The sequence below is a fragment of the Globicephala melas genome, chromosome 6 (assembly GCF_963455315.2).
Source record: "Globicephala melas chromosome 6, mGloMel1.2, whole genome shotgun sequence".
NCBI classification, from domain to species: Eukaryota; Metazoa; Chordata; class Mammalia; order Artiodactyla; family Delphinidae; genus Globicephala; species Globicephala melas.
The window spans coordinates 90,607,585-90,627,642 of record NC_083319.1 but is presented as its reverse complement, the minus strand read 5'-3'; the positions used below and the strand labels follow the sequence as shown (position 1 = coordinate 90,627,642).

Sequence of the window (20,058 nt, the reverse complement as noted above, 5' to 3'; positions counted from 1 at the left end):
ATCTTTCGCTCCCTCCATCACTCTCTCCCACTCCCCCCTCTCCCTCTCCCCCCTCCCTCTCCATCTCTCTCCCTCTCCCCCCTCCCTCTCCATCTCTCTCTCCCTCTCCCCCCTCCCTCTCCATCTCTCTCTCCCTCTCCCCCCTCCCTCTCCATCTCTCTCTCCCTCTCCCTCCACCTCCTTCTCTCTCCAGAGAGGGAAGGAGGTGGAGGGAGAGGGAGAGGGAAAGAGGTAGAGCCAGAGCGTGCGGAACAGGGAAGCAGGGACAGGAAGAGAGGAAGGGAGAGAGGGAGAAGGGGAGAGGGAGAGGGAAAGGGGGAGAGGGAGAGGGGGAGGGAAAGAGGGAGAGAGAGAGAGGGACAGGGAGAGAGGGAGGGAGAGAGGCAGGGGGAGACATGGAGGGAGAGGGAGAGGCAGCGAGGTAGAGGGAGAGAGGGAGAAAGGGAGAGAGAGAGGGAGAGCGGTAGAAGTGCTGAGGAGGGGGGCTCCCTCCCCCTCCCACTCCCATCCTTTCCCTACTGCTTTCTCTTTTCTCTGCTTCAACAAACACCAGGCGCCTTTTAGATCAGCCCTGAAGTCAACGTTGATGCTTGGACAGCCTGACCTCCCCGCTGACTTCCAGCCCAGGACCACCGCTGGGAGATGAAGTCTGCGGGGCCCTGGGCGCAGGCTGCACAGGCACCTCCCCTGATGCCCAATCTCTCCCCGTTTACGAGGCAGCCGACACTCCCCTCCCTGACTCCCCAAGATTTGGGGCCTTTTTAGTATGTGTCGATAATGCCATGAGCTACTATTTAACTCTTCCACGAGGACCCATCTCCCAAAATGCAGTGGTTTTCAGCCTTGGCTGCACTAGAGAACCCCCAGGGAAGGGAGAGACGTCTCTCCCTCCCTCTCTCTTTCTCTCCCTCTGTACTTCTGTCTACCTCTCTCCCTCTCCCTCTCCCTCTGGGGTGATGCCCGATGAGCTCAGAATCGCAGATGGCCCCCCCATCCCCTCTCTGTGGCTTGCATGGGGGATACACCTTCTCACTGTGGCCCGGGCATGGCCTTGACAGTCAGACATCGGGTCCTGCGTGGACACTTGTGTTTGTTCCATAGCGCAGGTGGCTGCAGTCTGTGCTTCTGTAGATGGGGACTGTGCGTGAGCCCTTCATCTTCCCCGCAGACACCACTGGTGCTCGCTCGGCCTCGCGGGTGATGCGGGGGGCACGGGGGACAGTCTTGTGTCCCCACCTTCTTGGGCTACAGACAGGCCACGCTGGTCCTGTGGTGACTGGGGGCTCCCAGGAGAACCCCACTGCAGACCGGAGAGGTGGCCCCAGAGAAGGTGGCGTACGCCTGGGGCCGGGCCTCATCAGTGAGCCACGGGCCACCTGCAGCAACAGCTGTCTCACCGTCCAGGGGCTGGGTGTTCGGGCGCCGTGGGGTTGAGCCACTGTCTGCACGGCAGCCGTGTTTGTCTTGTTGAGCCCGGGGAGGCCCCTTGGTGGCTCCTGGAAAGACTGGCCGCATTTCTTCCTGCCCTTGGCCTTAGAGCCCATCACGTTCATGCCGTTTCTGGTTCCAAAAGGACCTGTGTTAATAAAGACCACGTGTTAGGACAGCACCAAAGTGTCTAGAAATCCGGGCCAGGAGGAGGAGGGAGGGGGATTGGCTGTGCCCGCCAGTGGCCTGGGAGCCCTGCCCGCCTGCAGAGACCTGGCCCGGGGCCCGCGGGGAGGCCGTGGCCCTCGGTCCCCAGCGCCTTCCGTCTCTGGGTTCCAGGAGAACTGCGTGATCCTCAGGGAGCTGGTGAGGCTGCAGGCCCCGAAGTCCCGCCTGCTGGGGTTCCGCACGCATGCCGACTCCGTGCTGGAGATGAACATGGACAAGACCAGCCAGGTGGTGGCCACTGTCCTAGGTAACACCGCCTCCCCCTGAGTCCCAGTGGGGACGGGGTCAGGCGGACCTTGACCGGACGTGGTGCTGCCTGAGACCCCACTGTGTCAGCCCTTGGGGGTCACCTTCCCAGACCCTTCATTCTGCCTCGAGGGGCGCGGGGTCGGGGGTGGCTGGGGGGCCGCCCCAGGGACGTAGCTGAGCCCCTCCCCTCCGCCCGCAGGTGAGCTGGCCCAGAAGCTGAAGCCCCTCGGGGAGCAGGAGCGGCCGTGATCCTGGAGCTAAAGAAGGCCGAGTGCCAGAGGCGGGGCCTGCACTTGGACGGCCCCATCAATGCCTGGGACCTGCGCTACTACATGAACCAGGGGGAGGAGACGCGCTACCACGTGAACCAGTACCTGCTCAATGAGGCTTTCCCCATGCAGGCGCTCACACGCGGGCTGCTGGGCATCTCCCAGGAGCTGCTGGGGCTGACCTTCGACCTGGAGGAGGGCACCAGCATGTGTCACGAAGACGTGAGGCTCTAAACGGTCTGGGACGCGGCCTCGGGCAAGGTCATCCATCGGCAAGTTCTACCTGATCTCTATCCTCGGTGCGTGCGTGGGGGAACCTGTCGGCCGTGGGCCGGGGCTCCTCTGTGGAAGCGGGGCCCCATCCACGTCCCTCCGCAGGGTGGGGAAGTCCGGGCACGCGGCCTGCTTCGGCCTGCAGCCGGGCTGCCTACAGCACGATGGGAGCTGCCAGATTGCCATCGCGGCCACGGTGGCCAACTTCACCAAGCCTACGCCCAACCTGCCCTCCCTGCTGCAGCATGATGAGCGGGAGACCAACTTCCACGACGTCGGGCACGCGATGCACCAGCTCCGCTCCCAGGCGCAGGGCTGCAGGCAGGGGGCGGGGAGGGCCCGGGCGTGCGTGGTCCTCAGGCAGGCCCTCGCCATGGGATTCTTCCACTGACATCACCCCGCACGTGGTGATGCCCTCGGTGTCAGCTTCCATCATCAGACCCCAGGCACTGGGCGCGTAAATAACGGAAATGGATGTCCTCGAGGCTCTAGAGGCTGGAAGACCCAGATCAAGGAGTCAGGGCTGGTTCCCTGCATGTTAAATACATGCACTCAAGAGTTGCCTTGAAAAAAGACAAAAGAAAAGAAAGGAACGTTGCCTGCAAGTCTGCTGACAGCCGGTGATGAGAACCAGAGGGAAGGCTCTGGGGCCGGGGGCGCAGTGCCCTGTGAGCTCGGGGGCTGCTGCCAGTCTCCGTGGAGGCTCAGCAAGTCCCAGTGACTTCCCCACGTGGGGGGCGCCAGCTGAGCGTCTGGGCCCAGGACCCACTGCTCGTTCAGTCTTCCTGTGGTCAGCCCTTCATCTTGAGCGCGATGCTCTCACAGGCTGCACCGGGGCGTGTGGGGACAGTTTACTGAGCTGTACAGACGTCACTACTGCTTTGGACCATTTCCGTCACCCCGAAAATGTCCCTCACGCCCTTAGCTATCACTCCGTCCCCTCGCCAGCCCCTGACAACCAGGAACCCACTCGCTGACTCTGTGGATCTACCTGCTCTGGACGTTTCTCCTCAGTGGGGTCACGCCCTGTGTGTCCTTCTGTGTATGACTTCTCTCGCTGAGCATCGTGTTCTCAGGGTGTATCGACGCGGCAGCGAGCGTCAGGGCTTCACCGCGTTGCGTGGCTGAGGGACGTAAAGACGACAAGAGAAAAGAAAAGAACGTTGCATGCAAGTCTGGTGACAGCCGGTGATGAGAACCAGAGGGAAGGCTCTGGGGCCGGGGGCGCCGTGCCCTGGGAGGCCCTGGCGCTGCTGCCAGTCTTGGTGGGGCACGGGCAGCACCGTCCCTCAGGAGCTGCTGGACAAGCTCATCAAGTCCCGGGAGGCCAACCCAGATGCGGCCGGACCGAGGGAAGGGAAGGGGGCTTCCGGTCTGCCCGGCTGGAAAGCGCGGCCTGGACACGGTGCCAGCCCCCCGTCTCCTTCCTCCCACCCCCCAGGCCTCTTCAACCTGTGCCAGATCGTCCTGGCCAAGGTGGTTCAGGCCCTGCACACGCAGACGCCCGCGGACCCGGCCCAGGAGAATGCCCGCCTCTGCCAGGAGATCCTGGGGTTCCCAGCCATGCCAGGTAGCCAAGCGCGCACCGGGCTCACCTCAGCGGTCGGTTGGCGGCTACTGCCCAGGTCAAGAGGATCGTCTGGTGGTGTGTGAATGGGGACCGACTGACAGGCTCTGGCCGAGGCCCGCTGACCTCTGGCCTCTTCCTGCCACGGTTCCTTGGCTGGTCCCTCCAGCTGTGGCCCGCGGAGTCCGAGGGTGGGGTGGGAGGCTCTGCACATGCTTTCTAGAGAGGCTGGAAGAGGCAGGAGAGGGCTTCATACCCCGAACAGAAGGCATCGACGAGGTCTGCCCGTGCGTGTCGGTGCGGACACGCGGTTCACTCCCTCGTGAGCGCTTTAACCAGCGATCTCCCCGTGGTGGAGGGCGAGCCCCGACTCATCTCTCGCAGCCTCGGCAGCTGACCTTGTAAGAGGCTTAGGAGTGAACCCTCGTGAGCTTCAGCAGAAAGTCGGCAAAGATTTATTTGTGTCCCTCCACTGAACTGCCAGCAAGGTCCCCGTTTTCTACAAGTGTTGGGCCAATACTCTCTCTAGTGGCAGGGGACTCAGACAAGGCTGCTTTGGGGCCCCCACCCCCGCTCTGGGGCAGGGGCACTGAGCGGCCAGGGAGCCGGGCAGGAGCCCCTCCGCGTGTGTCCCAATGACCCACCTGCCTGCGACCTTCGGCCGCCTGGCAGGAAGCTACGACGCCCAGTCCTATGGCCAGTCATTCCTGCAAGAAACACTGGAACCAGTTTCTGCCAACCCGCCAAAAAAAAAACGACTTCAAAGGCAACGTGGTGTCACAGGAAGGGCTTGTTTCTGTGTTTCTTTGTTTTTAGTTCATTAGGCCTCACTTAAAATTCTGATTCCACAATGCACTTGCTCTGGGATCTTGAACAACACTCATAACCTCTGCAAGTTTCAGTAGAGTAAGTTTATGTGATTACCTTCATCTGTAATATCCCTGTGTTGCAATCTTAATTAATTCAGATTAATTCATCTTAATCTTAATCTCAAGTTCAGATCAAAGACTCGTTCCTCTGTGACTTCTCCTCTGAACTGATTCAAAAGCCTCCTCTCCCGTCCTCATCTGGCTTCTCTTCTCTTCTGGAATCTCATAAGAACTTCTATGACCTCTCTGGTTTTTTGTTGTTGCTGTTGTCTGTTTGTTTGGTTTTTAATTGAAATATAGTTGATTTACGATGTCGTGTCCGTTTCAGGTGTACAGCACAGTGATTCCGTTTTCAGATTCTTTTCCCTTATAAGTTATTACAAAATATTGAGTACAGTTCCCTGTGCCGTAGAGGAGATCCTTGTTGTATCAACTCTATGCCTTCTTTGAATGACCGTAGCACTTGTTGTCTGTATCATTTTTATGTCTGTTGTGGCTTTGTGACTGAAAATGAAAATTTTCTATTTGTTCATGTCCTGGCCCTTCCTTAGAAATGTGTTCATTTACCTATTTCATATTTATTGACTACATCTTAGACACCGTGTTAGCTGCTTGTTCTAGATGTTAGTAAAACATAGACCTTCCTGCTCAAAGGGTCACAGTATTTGTGGGAAAACAAACAAACGAACAACTTACGTCTCAAATAGCTTTGTACTTCCCAAAGAGAGCACACCTCGTAGGTACAATAAATATATGTATTATACATAAATGTATAAATAGTTAATGGCATTAAAAACTTGAGATAACTGCTTTTCTATTCTGAGGAAATGATGATAATATTTCACCAGGAGCTCAACACCACTCTGAGAATGAGGGCTTAATCCCCGACCTGGCTCACTGCATCGCTTTCTTATATGAAAATAGACAAGTCTGTACATGTTCTCTACAAAAAGGCTTATCTGGCATGAATTTCAGATAGCAAGAAGAAAAATTCAAGAGGTTCAGAGAAGCATCCAGAAGCTCAGGTGATTGTCTGGCACTAATACAACTTGCTTGACAGGAAAAGAGAGCTGTAAATCTCACAAAATTCGATGATCTTCTAAGAATTTCAAAACCGCCTGCTAGTAATTAGAAATCCTAGAAGAACCGCTTCTTTTAAAGCATACTGATAATATGCTTTACAGCTTAATATTCAGAAGCCTATGTTTTGGCTAAGTGAGCTTCAGGAAACTTGTGGTTCAGTTCCATCTACTCTGGAACCTCTGGTCAAAACACCTACTTCTGTGCTCAGCCATCTTATCATCTGTAAAATGGAGGCAACTCTAAGAAAACATAGTTACAGAGATGTTGCACAGTTTCCTGTGTCACTGTCTTCATTTGTTTCAGAAAACCAATAACGTCTAAGCTACTACTGCAAAGAGTGCAGTGTTACTTGGGGTCATCTAGTGCAGCTCTGTCAAAGTAAAGAAAAGCAAAGGGGCCTAGAATAACTATAATTTTCCCAAGAGGACACTATTATTTTATGGCAAATCTGAGTCAGGAACCCTGATCTCTTTGATGCCATTCCATTGTTCTCTCGTTGGGTTCTCAGCAACCCAGAGAAAGAAAGAGAAATAAAACTCCTATGTGCTGTGTCACTGGTACAGGACGTGGCAAGATTGGAATTGGAGAACTACATATTAACAGGTATTTGGGAAATTCTTCAAACTAATTAAGATATATACCAGGTACATAAAAAACAGTTATGTTTTCCCAAGATGATTCTGTGGAATGAACAGAACTGGTAACTGAAGGTGCCTGTGTGCTGCAGTTCCAAACAGGACGGGTGAATGCTTGTTTTCTGGCACCTTTAAGACTCCACCCCAATATACACATTAAAATAAAATTAACATTTCAACTGGGTCATATTTAATTCTGCATGCTCTTGTAAGTCAGCAAAATAGTCCATATATCATTTAAGTTGTCACTCACTTTCTTTTCTTTTCTTTTCTTTTTTTTGCGGTACACGGGCCTCTCACTGCTGTGGCCTCTCCCGTTGCGGAGCACAGGCTCCGGACGCGCAGGCTCAGCGGCCATGGCTCACGGGCCTAGCCGCTCCGCGGCATGTGGGATCTTGCCGGACCGGGGCACGAACCCGTATCCCCTGCATCGGCAGGCGGACTCTCAACCACTGAGCCACCAGGGAAGCCCGTCACTCACTTTTTAACTTGAGTTTTAATTTCTGAAAGTCTTTCCAAACACAAAACAGAGGTGGGAAAATGGTATATGGGAAGCTGCAGAGATGAAATAAGCTTACTGCATTCGGCATAAAGATGAATACCCGAACAACTTCTGCATAGCTGGAAGTGTCCAAATCTACTATCTTCGTTTTGTAGTCAAGGCTTCCGGAAAAATATGCTAACGGATTCCTAATTACCCAAATGCCCCTTATCTGTTTCAGTAAGTATCATTATATATTATGGAAATTTTTCTCAGTGACAGAGAAAGACATCCTGGCCGAGCATCCCCCTGCCCATGACACACAGATGATGGGTCTCAAGCTACCTTGAAGGCGTTGGAGCCCACTTTATCCATTACTAATATTAATGGAGGACAAAACTTCATATTCTGTTTGCTCTGCGTTTGTTAAATCACTTCTTCCCTTCATTAAGATGGATGACACATAATTGAGTCTGTAGTGTGTGTATCACTGGAAACTGAACACATTTTTGTTGGTTTTATTAACGTCATCGGTTTCTAGGGGGGGTCTACTAAATAACTAAGTCTAGTTTCACAGTTACAAATAAATTATGATGTAATTTTGAATAACGTAAGCTCATCATAAAGGAAGGATACTGAGAGTTGCTACTACCCCTTCCTTGAGGGGCTCTTGTAAAGCACTAAATCAAGTAACAGAGGTTTATATGCATGCATATATTTTCAATGATATTTGAACACACTTGAAAAGAACTCTACGGAATGCATTATAAAACCTCGATGCTGTGTGTCCCTAGTTCCCGGCTCTCTCGTTCAAACTATTTAAATGAACAAAATGTTATCTATTAGGATAGCTATCAGAGTACTCCAAATACTACTTCTTGCAGTACCCTGTCCCAACCATTTGCCTTCCTCTTCCCATTAGTCCTTAATTCAGAAACCCCAGAGATTTGTTCAGTAATTTATGAACATATTTCTTCATTCAGCCAAGAAAATTGATGGATCCCTTACCAAATTTCAGGCACTCTTCTTCAGGATGTTTTCTAGGCATGTTCAGGAAACACAGCAGTGTTAACTAACACAGATGAATATAGCCTCTCTCGAGCTGAGGGGAGAGACAAAAGTAAAGAAGCAAATATAAAATCATAAGTGTAAATACGTAAATAAAAATTGAATAAATGGGTAGAATAACTAGTGTATCAGGTAAGTGCTGGAGAAAAACAGCAAGCAGGGAAGGCGGATGGAGATTGTTAGCTGGTAGGAGGAGGCTGCGATCGGAAACTAAGTGATCACTGAGGGCTTTCTGGGGAAGATAAAATTTACGAGGGAACCTAAGGTTGTGAGAGGGAGCAAGGTGCATATCTGGGAAGTGAATAGTACAAGCAGAGGGAATAGTCAGATGGAAAGGCAATGAGGCAAGAGTGGGCTTGGAGTATCCAAGGAGCAGAAAGGATGTCAGTGTGTGGAAAACAGAGGGAGCAAAGTGGAGAGGAGAAGGAAACAGTCAGAGAGGAAACAGAGGCCCAGATTTCTAGGGCTGTGGAGGCACTTTGAGGACTTTGCTTTTCCTGTGAAGAAGCCATTGAAGAGACTTGAGTGACATGATCTGACTTATGTTTTAACAGGATCTCTCTGGATGCCATGTTGATTAGAGACTGCAGGAGAATAAGGACAAGCCCCAGAAGACCAATAGTTGATTCAAATGTCAAGAAACATTTATGCCTTCACCCTTCAACTTCACAAATGATGCCATTTCCATTGAGCTATTGAAAAATATCATCTGGCTTTCAAAACAATAAACCAGAAGGCATTTTCTCACATAAGCAAGGTCACAAACAACTGTCAGCTAAAGGTGAAATAGCAACAAATCAAATAATAACAAAAACATTTTTTATAGATTTTAAAACCTTACAAAGCATTTTCTTGTCCATTATCTAAGTTAATCCTCAAATCAACGCCATGAGATAGTTATTATTTTCCCATTAGAAGTGACCGCATATTAAATCCTTAGTGATTGCTCAAGAAAAGCTGAAATCTTGAGTGTACATCTATTAATGCCAAGGTTGGGTTTTTTACCCATGGGAACATTGGATGCTAAAATCCACAGGGATTTTCAGCTCAAGATGGCAGACTAGGAAATATATTTACTTTCTGGTCCTCCTGAAACCATGTTTAAATAAAACTGCAGAAATACCAAAATTAATCAACCAATAAAAGCCAAGACATTGTGGAAGTCATCAACCACACAAAGATTTCAACACATTTCGAGAAGGCAAACAATGAAATGGAGGGGCCATGAATAAAATAATGAAGAAAAGACTACCCTAAGTAGGGTCTGCACAAAGCCAGGCAGCTTTTGCTGAGCCCTGGTTATAGTAAAGGACAGAGGAAAGAAGAGGGCCTGAAAACAAGGAGACAAAAGTCATTTTAGGAAAAAACGTTCACTTAATGAGCTCCAGGGAACACTCAGCCTGCTGCCATACTCACTCATGGATTACAGTGGATTGTTGGTAAGCAAGACAAGAAAACAGGGAACCAACAAACAAAAATCAAGACACGGTTTCTTACTGAGCTCTTCTCAAATGAGATCAAGAAATTATGGCTCAATGCCATAGCTGTAAATCATTTCTGCTCCTGGAGAGGTTAGAAAGGGCTTATAATAGTTACCCTTTTTCTTCAGACAGAATTTAGGTCTGAGCAAAAGCTTTTGTGTCCTCCAACCTCAAAGTTTATTGGGGATGGAAGTCCAAATTTGCTTTGACATACCATAAAAAGAATCTCATCAGCAGAGGGTCAAACTACTTTTGGAATATATGAATTATGCCCAGTGCGATTTTAAATAGATTTTAAACAAAAATATATAAATTTTCACTGATCTATATGATTCTGGGTTCTGAAACTTCTACATGTTACATGCCTGATATATAACACACAATGTCAGTCCCAGGAGAGAGAAGACACTCCAATGAAGCAAGCCAAAGAAACAAGATTCGAACAAGGTAAAGTGGTGTGTAGACCAAGACCAGGATTTTTCAGTTCTTTCCTGTCATGCTGTAGCTTCCAGCTCCTGAATAACAACACATGTTTCCCTTGTCCTAGACACACAAGAGTATGTCTCCTCTATGGGGCGTAAGAAGCTCTAGAGTTACATATGTGTAGTAAAGAGTGGACCCAGCCGGCATGCTCACAATGACCAAATTGTGTTGATCGTACTTTATTTTAAACCAATACATCGCTCCATGCTGAAGTTGCAATAAATGATATATTTGCTTTCTAGACATGAATGAGATGCCTTACTGGATATACTCCAGGAAGGCCAGAGAAACTGGCTTCTAATCCATACAGAATAATTCATTGATGAATTCCTTTCAGGAGAGCCCCTGATTTATCTAGAATATAAGCCTTACATACCTGGATCCTTCAAACTAGACCAAAGGGACAAATCTAGGCTGCAAGCCTCAATTAGAAATGTGGGATGGTGCTATGCTGACAACTGGTGGTCCCTGACCTATCTTCTGAGATTAGAACCCAGTGTGGTGGATGACCAATTCACGCGCTGAACAAAAGAACACCTCCTACAGGGCAGTGTATGTGTTCATTACAGGTATGGCACTTAGGGCTAAAAGTAACACATGAAGCATATATGATAAGGAGGCACCAGAGTCCAGAGCACGAGCTCTGGAATCACACAGGCTTGCTTCGAATCCCGGCTAAGCCACTACCATCTGTATACCCTGAAGAACAGTCGAAGGTTTAAATGTTCTTTTACCAAATTTCGAAAAACAAGTGAAGAAAGAACCTACCTGCCAGGAAGGGACATCGTGGGGTGCAGCATCCAGTCGCGTCAGGGCTCTGCATCCCCTGCTCAGAAACCTTCACCGCCTGGCTCATGGTGATGCTGGCAGCTCAGCAGCCCTGGAGAAGGCGCTCCTGTCTCCAGGGCTCGCGGACAAGCTGGGGAGGTCCACGGAGGTGGCGGGCCACAGCCTGGCAAACTCTGGGTGCCTCCTCCACTCAGCTCTGGGCAGGCTCTGGCCTCTGGGCCCCGTTGCGGGGAAGGGCTGGCCGATACATAGCCAGGGCTGAGGGGTCTGCAGAGCCGGTGCCCAGGCAGGGTGAGCTCTGGAGGAGAAGACTTCCACAGTCCCCAACAGTCTCCGCATGGTGGCCCATCCGGTGCCAAACACCTGCCACCCACAGCGACAAGTCCCAGCCGCTAGAAAGCCCACAAGGGGTCGGGCTCTTTGCCCTCGGGCCGGGTTTCTCCAGGGGCTGGGCTTGTGTGGGGCCCCCATACCACCCCCTGACCCGCCCTTGCTCTGTGACACGTACAGTACAATGTCAACACCCAGGCTGAGCCGGCCAGTGTTCAGTGCGTGCTAGACCTTGAGAAGACTTAGCAGCTAGGGAGAAGCTCTCCCACTTTCACTCGCTTTTCTCAGATCAGGCAGGCAGCCCATCTCACCCCAAAGCTATGGACACCACACCTCCTTCCCAGGCTATCGTTTTCCGTTCTGCCCCTGTTGTCCCTTTCCATTCTGCCCCTCTTTTCCCCAGCACCCTATTTACGGCTTCGGGTGTCATCGGTGCTGCAGCGGGCAGCACCTCTGACCCCGAAGCTATGGACACCACACCTCCTTCCCAGGCTATCGTTTTCCGTTCTGCCCCTGTTGTCCCTTTCCATTCTGCCCCCCTTTTCCCCAGCACCCCATTTACGGCTTCGGGTGTCATCGGTGCTGCAGCAGGCAGCACCTCTGACCCCGAAGCTATGGACACCACACCTCCTTCCCAGGCTATCGTTTTCCGTTCTGCCCCTGTTGTCCCTTTCCATTCTGCCCCCCTTTTCCCCAGCAACCCATTTACGGCTTCGGGTGTCATCGGTGCTGCAGCAGGCAGCACCTCTGACCCCGAAGCTATGGACACCACACCTCCTCCCTAGGCTATCTTTCTCCGTTCTTCCCCTTTTTTCCCTTTCTATTCTGCCCCTGTTTTCCCCAGTCCCCCCCCCCATTTACGGCTTAGACCGGCATCGGTGCTTCAGCAGGCAGCAGCTCTGACACCAAACCTATGGACACCACACCTCCTTCCCAGCGCTGTCATTTTCCAGTCTGCCCTGTCTCCACGTAGAACCGCTACCTATTTCACACGGCTGTTCCCAGTTCTGGGAACACACCACTCACTGGTAGCAATGCCTCAGCCCATGCCTCGACTCATTTACCTGCAACGCTGGCCAACAGATAGACCAACACTTCAAAGTTATGACAGAACGTTGAGTAAGTTATACGCTTGGAATTGCATTTATTATTATTAACAAGCACAACTGTAGTGCTTAGACTATAACAAGTAATCTTCTAAGTGCTTAGCAAATATTAACTCACTTAATCCTCATAATGGCAACCCTATAGGTAGGTAATGTTCATAATATTCACCTGTTTTGGGGGAAACTGAGGCCCAGAGGGGTTGAATAGCTTGTCTAATGCCACACAGTAAGTAGCGGGCAGAAACCCAGGATGAAAACCAGACCGTCGAGACTTTCATCACTTTGCTGTGTCACCTTAATAGATGTTGTGGTTAGGGAAGGGACTAAACTGACAAGACTCTGAACTTGAGAAGGGAGAAATTAGAAAGTGACTGATCCTAGAAACTAGAGAGGATTTCAGCTCAGAAATTTCTGGTGATGAGACCCGGAAGAACAAGAACATGGTTGGATTATTAACTTGGGGTAGTATCTGAATCCATTGAGAAATGGTTTTGTCTTGTTTTTTTTTTTTTAACTTAGAAAGGCCAGTTGGATGAAGATTAATGAAAAAAAAAAGTAGAAAGGAAAAGAGGAAGGTGCCTGAAGTGAGACATAACCTCTTCCCTGTAAGTACTACGGGTGGGTGTCCTGTGGGAAAGGATGGAGCTCTCTCTACAGGTTTGTCACCAGGATGAACAAGGAGGAACATGGCAAACATTGTACTGGTTTTGATGATTCCTCAAAAACCAAGGCTTTAGTTTCCAAGAACTACCCACAGTAGCATACCTACCGTGTGTCAGACATGCCACCAAGTGTGTTTCCAGTCACACATTTTAATTGGAGAAATAGTTCCTATGAGGTACGCATTAGTTCCCTATGGCTGCTGTAACAAATTACTACCAATGAGCTTGCGTAAAACAAAACACACTCATTCTCTTATGGTTCTGGAAGACAGAGGTCCAAAACCAGTTTCCCTGGGCTGGAACCAGGAGTTGACAAGGCCGTCCATCCACCTTCTAGAGGCTCTAAGGGAGAATCTGTTTCCTTGACAACATTCCTTGACTTCTGGCCACATCAATCCAACCCCAACTTCATCATCACATTCTCTTTGGAGTAAAAACTCCCTCTGCCTCTCTCTTACGAGAACACCAGTGGTTACATCTGGGTCCATCCAGGTAGGCCAGAAGAATCTCCCCATCTCAAAACCCTTACTTTCATCCCATTGGCCATTCTGCCATTTAAGGTGACATTCACAGGTTCTGGGGATTAGAAGGTGGACATTTGGGGGCAATGGTACTATTCAGTCTACTACAAGGTAGATACTATTATCTTCCTCAGATGTAGGAAATGAAGTTTAGGGAAGTAATTTGTCTCAGGTCTACAATTTCCAGAGTAGAGATTTAAATTCTGCCAGTGAGACTTTAGGACACACTCTAAACAACTTTAACCTGTGTCCTTAATTACTGCATAATCCTTGGTTAAGAGTCACACTTAGGTATCAAGACCCAACTGAATATAACACAAGTACTGTCTCCTCTTTCACTATGTTTGCCTGGTGTATTTATGAATCTTGCCCAGAGCAGAAGAGTTCAGAAAATTGTTATGCACCTTTACTAGGAGAAAGCATTTACTGTTTGATGTGCACGGAGTAATGGAAAGCTATTTAAAGTAAAATAAAATAAAATAAAATATGCCACCAAATCGTCAAGTGTCACAACAGAGGTAACCCCGTGGGAGTCTTGAGGAGACTAAAATTATCTCCAATTGTGCAGGTGAGAAAAGTGTCACTAAAGGCAGTTGTAGTTCAGCCAAGCCCTACGGCACAGAAGTAGGAATTTGGATAGGTACGAATGGGAAAAAAGACATTTTAGGCATGGGAAACAGTTTAATGCTGAATGGATGAGAAATATACGTTAGACCTTTCTAAATCAACTGGCTTATTATTAACTCAGTAAATCAGATTTGGTCAGTCAAACTAGCTTTAGCTGATTACTTATCCAGGGCATAGCTGTTGAGAGTAATTTTTGTCATACAACAGTAAATAAAATTGTTGAACTATAACTTTAGGCTTGCTAAGTGAAATAGATTGCTCTAGCTGATGTTCAAGTGACTTACTTGGTACTATTCACGAAATTGGGGGTTAACAACTGCTTAAGACAACATAGAGAACTGATCTTAAATAGTACTTGAAGTAGTTACTGTGTAAAGTATCTGTTCAGTAGCTCATGGTAAATGGATGTTTATAATCCCCACTGGACAACCAACTGCTTTTTTGCAAATGGTAATGTGAATTGCTGTCGCATAAACTATAGTAATGACCACCTATCTAATTTGTTGTCCAAACCAGAAATCTTCTAACAATACTGGTCTCCTAATAAAAGTAAGCATGAAGCTAACACACACTGGGTGTCTCCCGTGTGCCTGTGCATGCATCTATATCTCACTGAACCCCCATAACAGCCCCCAAGAGAGGGACTCTGAGTGTCCCCATGCTGCTGGTGGAGAAACAGGCACAGGAAGGTTCAATAGTCTATCTACCTAAGATAACACAGAGGGTGGGAGAGCCTGTTTTTAAACCATCTGCCTCCAATTCCAGGTGCCAGGAGCCAGATTCAGCCTACAGGCCTCTTCTGCTCATCTGGAGGCGAAACCATGTGTAAGGATTAGTCAAATCCTGTCTTCAATCCTCAAGGTAGCTTGAACACTTGCACGTCCTCCAAATAACATGTAGCATAAGCAATAAGATGTTTGCCCCGGGTATTGTCCAGGAACTTGGAATCAGCTGTGTCTAGTTAGGCTGAGCTGGTTGAGACTGGAGAGGACCACCGATCTTCCACCTGGGCCAGTGCCTTTTGACCTCCGGCCATCAGAGGGCCGAAAACTACAGCCTGAGAATGTGCTGAGCCCCGTAGCCTAGTTACGCCAGCTCAGAACAATGACGAGCACACCTTTTTCCAATCACCTTTCCTCATGCTCCCTATGCCTCATACTGCCCTGCTTCTTTATTCTTTATCCCATAGATACCCCAAGCCCCTTGCCTTTGGGGAGGCGGATTTGAGACCTATTGTCACGTCACTTCCTCGCTTGGCTGCCTTGTGAATAAACCTCCTCTTTGCTGCAAACCTCAGCGTGTCAGTGTTTTGGCTTGCTGCGCCTCAGACAAAATGGTAGGGAGCTGTGGTAAAGGTCCCTTGCCTGTGAGGGAAGCTGGTTACTAGTAGTCACATTGCGGATGTTTTCTCCTCCCGGGGTGGGGGGGCAGACGTCCTGCTCTTCCAGAAAGAAGGGAGAAAGGCAGGAGCTGGACCCTTGCTCTCAGGGTCACCGTCACCTAGGAGCTCCTTAGAAGCACAGAATCCAGGCCCCACCCAGAACTAGTGAATTACAGCCTGCATTTAACAAGATCCACAAGAGAGGCATACCCATAGTAAAGTTGGAGAGGCACCAAGCTGGAGTCCACGTAGCAGAGAAGCAGACAGGATTCTAGACCACGCAGAGTGTTAAAGGCCAACAGTTTGTTTTCTATTCTCAAAACAATGTTTTTGAGCCATGTTTATGAGCAATGTCCCAACTTGCTTTTAAGGTTTCTTGTGTGAAGAATGGATTGGAAGGAAACAAGATATATGGACACTGGTTAGGACCTCACTGCAACAGACAGGCAAGTTCGGTATTAGGATGTTGAGGAAGAGTTGACAGATTCAGAAGAAATTCAGGAGATAAACTGAAGCGGGCTTAATGGGGTATGAGATGGAGGAAAGGAAGGTCTTAGGGAATTAAAGGGTTTACTACACGTATGAGCAAAGCCTCAAAATTAATCCTTTGAACGTACAGAGGTAGAGCTCTCAAAGGACACCGGTTAGGAAGCAACTGTACGCCCTTTATAATTCCAAGAGACAACACAGATCAACTGTTGCGATGGAAAATTCGGCGGTACCGGTGCCTTTTTTCACTCAAACTTAGTTCCAGTGACTATTACTCACATTTTCTGTGCCTAAACAACACAGCTTGAGGAACTGAAGGGGATTCCATCCTGGTAATTAAGGAGGGTCCCCAACACTGACAGTCCCATCTTAAAAAGCAGTCCCCCTGCATTTTACCCGAGGAGCAATGGCCAGAGCCTCCCTTTTAAAACGATGGGGAGAAACCAGAACATCACACTGTCCCTTTCAGCTACTGTGAACTGAGCCGCGAGACGACCGGTACCCCCTAGCACAGCACGGACGGGCCAGCGCGCGGGGGCCACTGTGACAGGCGACAGCACAAGAGACGAAGCCCAGGCCCAGGGGCTCTGAGCTCCACCGGCAACGCCCAGGGGCCAAGGCGTATTACCTTTCCGGGATGTGCTTCCGCCCTTCCTCGTGGCCGACGAACTGGCTCATGTCACCCCCAAGATACCGCCCACCCAACGCCAGGACTGCCAAAGTCGCCAACCCGGCGTCCCCGGTGCCAGCACAAGGCCACGAACCACAGGCGCCTAGGCACAAGCCCACGCAGCTCACGGACCTCCTCCTACCGCGCATGCGCCACCGCGGGGCGTCTCGAGATGACTCTCAGCACGCAGGCGGATTAACGCGCTTGATTGGTAAAGAGGATTCTGATGCCTGCAATTTCCCTCCTTAGCCGGAGGCTGGGAGCACACGTCCATTAGTTCGTGTGTGTACCCTTCAGAATTCCAATCATACGGGACATGGAAAGTTGTCCGACTCTCCCAGTTCCTTGTGTGGTTCTTCCAGATATTGCCCAAGTGCTTACATTCACACTTGTATCTTGTATGTAAGTATTTGTACGTAACAGGTATCCTGTAGTTTACAGAAGAGCAGCACACTATACACATACTATATACATAGTCTACAATGTGTCTTGGATAGTGACGCTGTTATCTTTCTAAAATATAAACTTGGCTGGATTGCTCTGTTGCTTGAACATCTTCACTTAGCACAGAATACAGCCCAGGTTGTTAGCATAGCATTGAGAACTCTTTATAAACAAGTATCAGTCTGTCTCTCCAACTGAATTATAAGTTCAAACTATGACTTCCAAGGACCTACATCATCCACCTCCCTCCTTTGCCCTGCCAGCCTCCCCTGATCTCATTCTCTACTGCCCTGCCCTCACTCACTTTCCCCTGTCCAGCCACACTGGCTTCCTTACTATTCCTCAAACATGCCAAGCACAGTCGTGCCTCAGGGACTTTGCACCTACTATTCCTTCTGCTTCAGAACACACCCTCCCACCCCATCTCCACTCTCCCAGAACACACCCTCCCACCCCATCTCCACTCTCCCAGAACACACCCTCCCACCCCATCTCCACTCTCCCAGATAGCCAATGGCTTGTTTCTCACTTCAAGGCTCTGCTCAATCGACATCTTAATAGAGGGGACTTCCCTGATCACCTACCACATTCCCTCACCTCTTCATCTTCTTTTGTTATTCTCCAAAGCACTTACCACCGCTTGACACTCCATATATTGACTTATTTATTCATCTCTCTCCCCCACTAGAATGGAAAGTACGTAAGGGCAAGAACTTTGTTCTCTTCCTACTTCCTAGAACAGTGCCTTCAATTTAGAAGGTGTTATACAACTATTTGCTGAAAATCAATGTATGACTTCTTTGCCCTTTCACACTACCCTCTAGTCACACCAGAGGCTGCCCCTCCAGAGCACAAGTTCAAGCCCTGTGCCTTCTGTACCTGTCCCCAATACCTGGGCTGTCCTTTCCTCATTCCGGCAAAATCCTCTTCCCCCAAGCCCAGCTCAAACGCTGTCTCCTCAGTCAGGCCTTCCTCACTTTCTCCTCTATGTTCCTGCTGCACTTGATTCTTTTATCATAATTAACCCACTTATACTCACTACATGTTTCTCTTCCTAGATAACTGTAAGTTGCTACTGAACAAAGACTTCTACTCACCTCTGTATCCCCGTGCCCTAACAACAAACCTATAAGGCTCTCGGTGTTTACTGAAACAATTTATTTTCTGAGTCTCTACCAATCCTAGGGAGTGCATAGTATAGTCTCCTCCTCATTATCAGTGAGCCTGGCACCTGTGGGAGGGCCTTACAGCAGAGGAGAGTCACCAATGGATCATAACTAAGGTCCTGAGACTGCAATGGCAGACAGCATGGTGAAGTTAGCCCACTGCATGCAGAAGACCCACAGAGGAGTCAGCATATGCAATGGACTACACTTGGTATAACATGCGAACAATCAAGGTTTACAAACGTGTTCTCATGCACTTGTAAGGATCTTCTAGCCCACGCGGAACAGACAGAACACACACAAAGGAGCCTGGAGGAAGTGAGTAGGCAGGCAGCTGCGCCCTAACATCTTAAGAGGGAACATTTCTGTGACTACAGTTTAAACAAATCAGATAATTTGCCTCCTTTCTAGACACCCTGGTTATCACAGGACAGGCCAAGCCTCTCAAGTTTTAAAGCTAAAGTACACGGAAGATCTGTGAAGAGGGCTTAAGATATTTAAGAGCTAGTACCTGCATTAAGCAACCAGGTTATAGAATGAAAATTTATCTTGAAATGCCCGTCTCTCCCTCTCTCTCTCTCGCCTCCTATCCCCTATCTTCCCACCTCCATCTCTATTCCTTCTCCCCTACTCCCTGTTTTATGTATATACGTGCATCATTTTATATATACACGGAATATTTACTGTCTGTTACGTTTATTTAATAAAGTGCACACTCCTCAGGCTAAATTTAGAAAGAGGACAAAATGAACACTTTCGCATGGGCGTCAGTGGTGTTCCAAAGACAAAAGATTCCTCAGCCTTAAAACATGGCAAACACCACGTTCCTTCTGATAGTTAGATGCTAGAAAAAGGCAAGTGGATCCTTAAAATTCACACGCTATTAAGACCTACTATCAACAGAGTAGATCTTAAAGCGGAAACAAGAAAACACCAGCCTTTTAAGTTCTTCCTGTCTGAAGATAAGAATAAGAGGTGGTAGTGTTCTTCCTCACTTGCACCGAAGTGTAAAAGCGGCAAAAATATCTTCAACACATATATGATGAGGAAGCCGCTCTTCTGGTCCACTCTGTTTTGTTTTGCTTCTAGGGATCTGTCTCACTCGGAACCTTTGCTTTTTGTTTTCTCTTTTATGTACGCTAAGAACCCGAGAGTCTTAACCTTTTCTTCCACCTCTCAACCAATAAATAGGACACAAGAACATTTTTATGTTTTTATGTATTTTCCATTCAAATTTTTAAAAAAGAGATAAGTAAGCTAGCTCAGTTCATATTTCTCACAAAAATCACTTTCCAAACTAAACTAAATTGTTTGTGACCATAAACAGGAAAAACACCGTACTCTATTAGCACCATCTGACATTTCCACCTTAATGTTACCAAACACAACTTGACACTAATGTCAGAACTATTAAAAATGTTAAAAACCCCCAAGCCCACTCAAAATGCATACCAAAGTTCAGGAAAAGTAAAACAAAAACAAAAACAAAAGCAACTCACCGTTATCTTTATGTTCTTTCAGAAACCCATTAACAGCACACTGGAATTTAAAACTAGCGTCGTCATCTGACACCTGATGCCCAATTGTACAACTTTTTAAATAAGGAATAGTTTCTGGTAAGTCCTATAAGGCAAAACCATGAAAATATGTATTATTTCCTTTGTAGGGAAAGAATAAAAAATTAATTAGAGAAGGCAGACTATAAACCAGGAGAGTACATTAAACTTTGTATGTCAGTCATTCTGATGAGAGCCATTTT

At 48.5% G+C, this 20,058-nt stretch overlaps 1 protein-coding gene across 16 annotated transcripts in view; it reads right to left on the bottom strand.

Annotated features, from left to right (window-relative positions):
• Positions 1-129: 129 nt before the first annotated feature.
• LOC132597505 (uncharacterized) overlaps positions 130-20,058 on the bottom strand; it is a 50,557-nt gene continuing 30,628 nt past the window's right edge. Inside the window, exons 6-15 of one of the 16 annotated variants that reach the window (XM_070045780.1) lie at positions 19,799-19,922; positions 10,883-11,201; positions 8,091-8,184; positions 6,855-7,112; positions 4,043-5,387; positions 3,439-3,571; positions 2,458-3,010; positions 2,280-2,363; positions 1,702-1,854; positions 321-1,576 (exon numbers count right to left, since the gene is read on the bottom strand). In XM_070045780.1, the coding sequence (XP_069901881.1) occupies positions 1,534-1,576; positions 1,702-1,854; positions 2,280-2,363; positions 2,458-2,822 (645 nt within the window). In that variant the 5' untranslated portion in view covers positions 2,823-3,010; positions 3,439-3,571; positions 4,043-5,387; ... (2 more) ...; positions 10,883-11,201; positions 19,799-19,922 and the 3' untranslated portion in view covers positions 321-1,533. The other 15 variants (XM_070045783.1, XM_070045779.1, XM_070045791.1 and 12 more) reach the window with 15 other exon arrangements.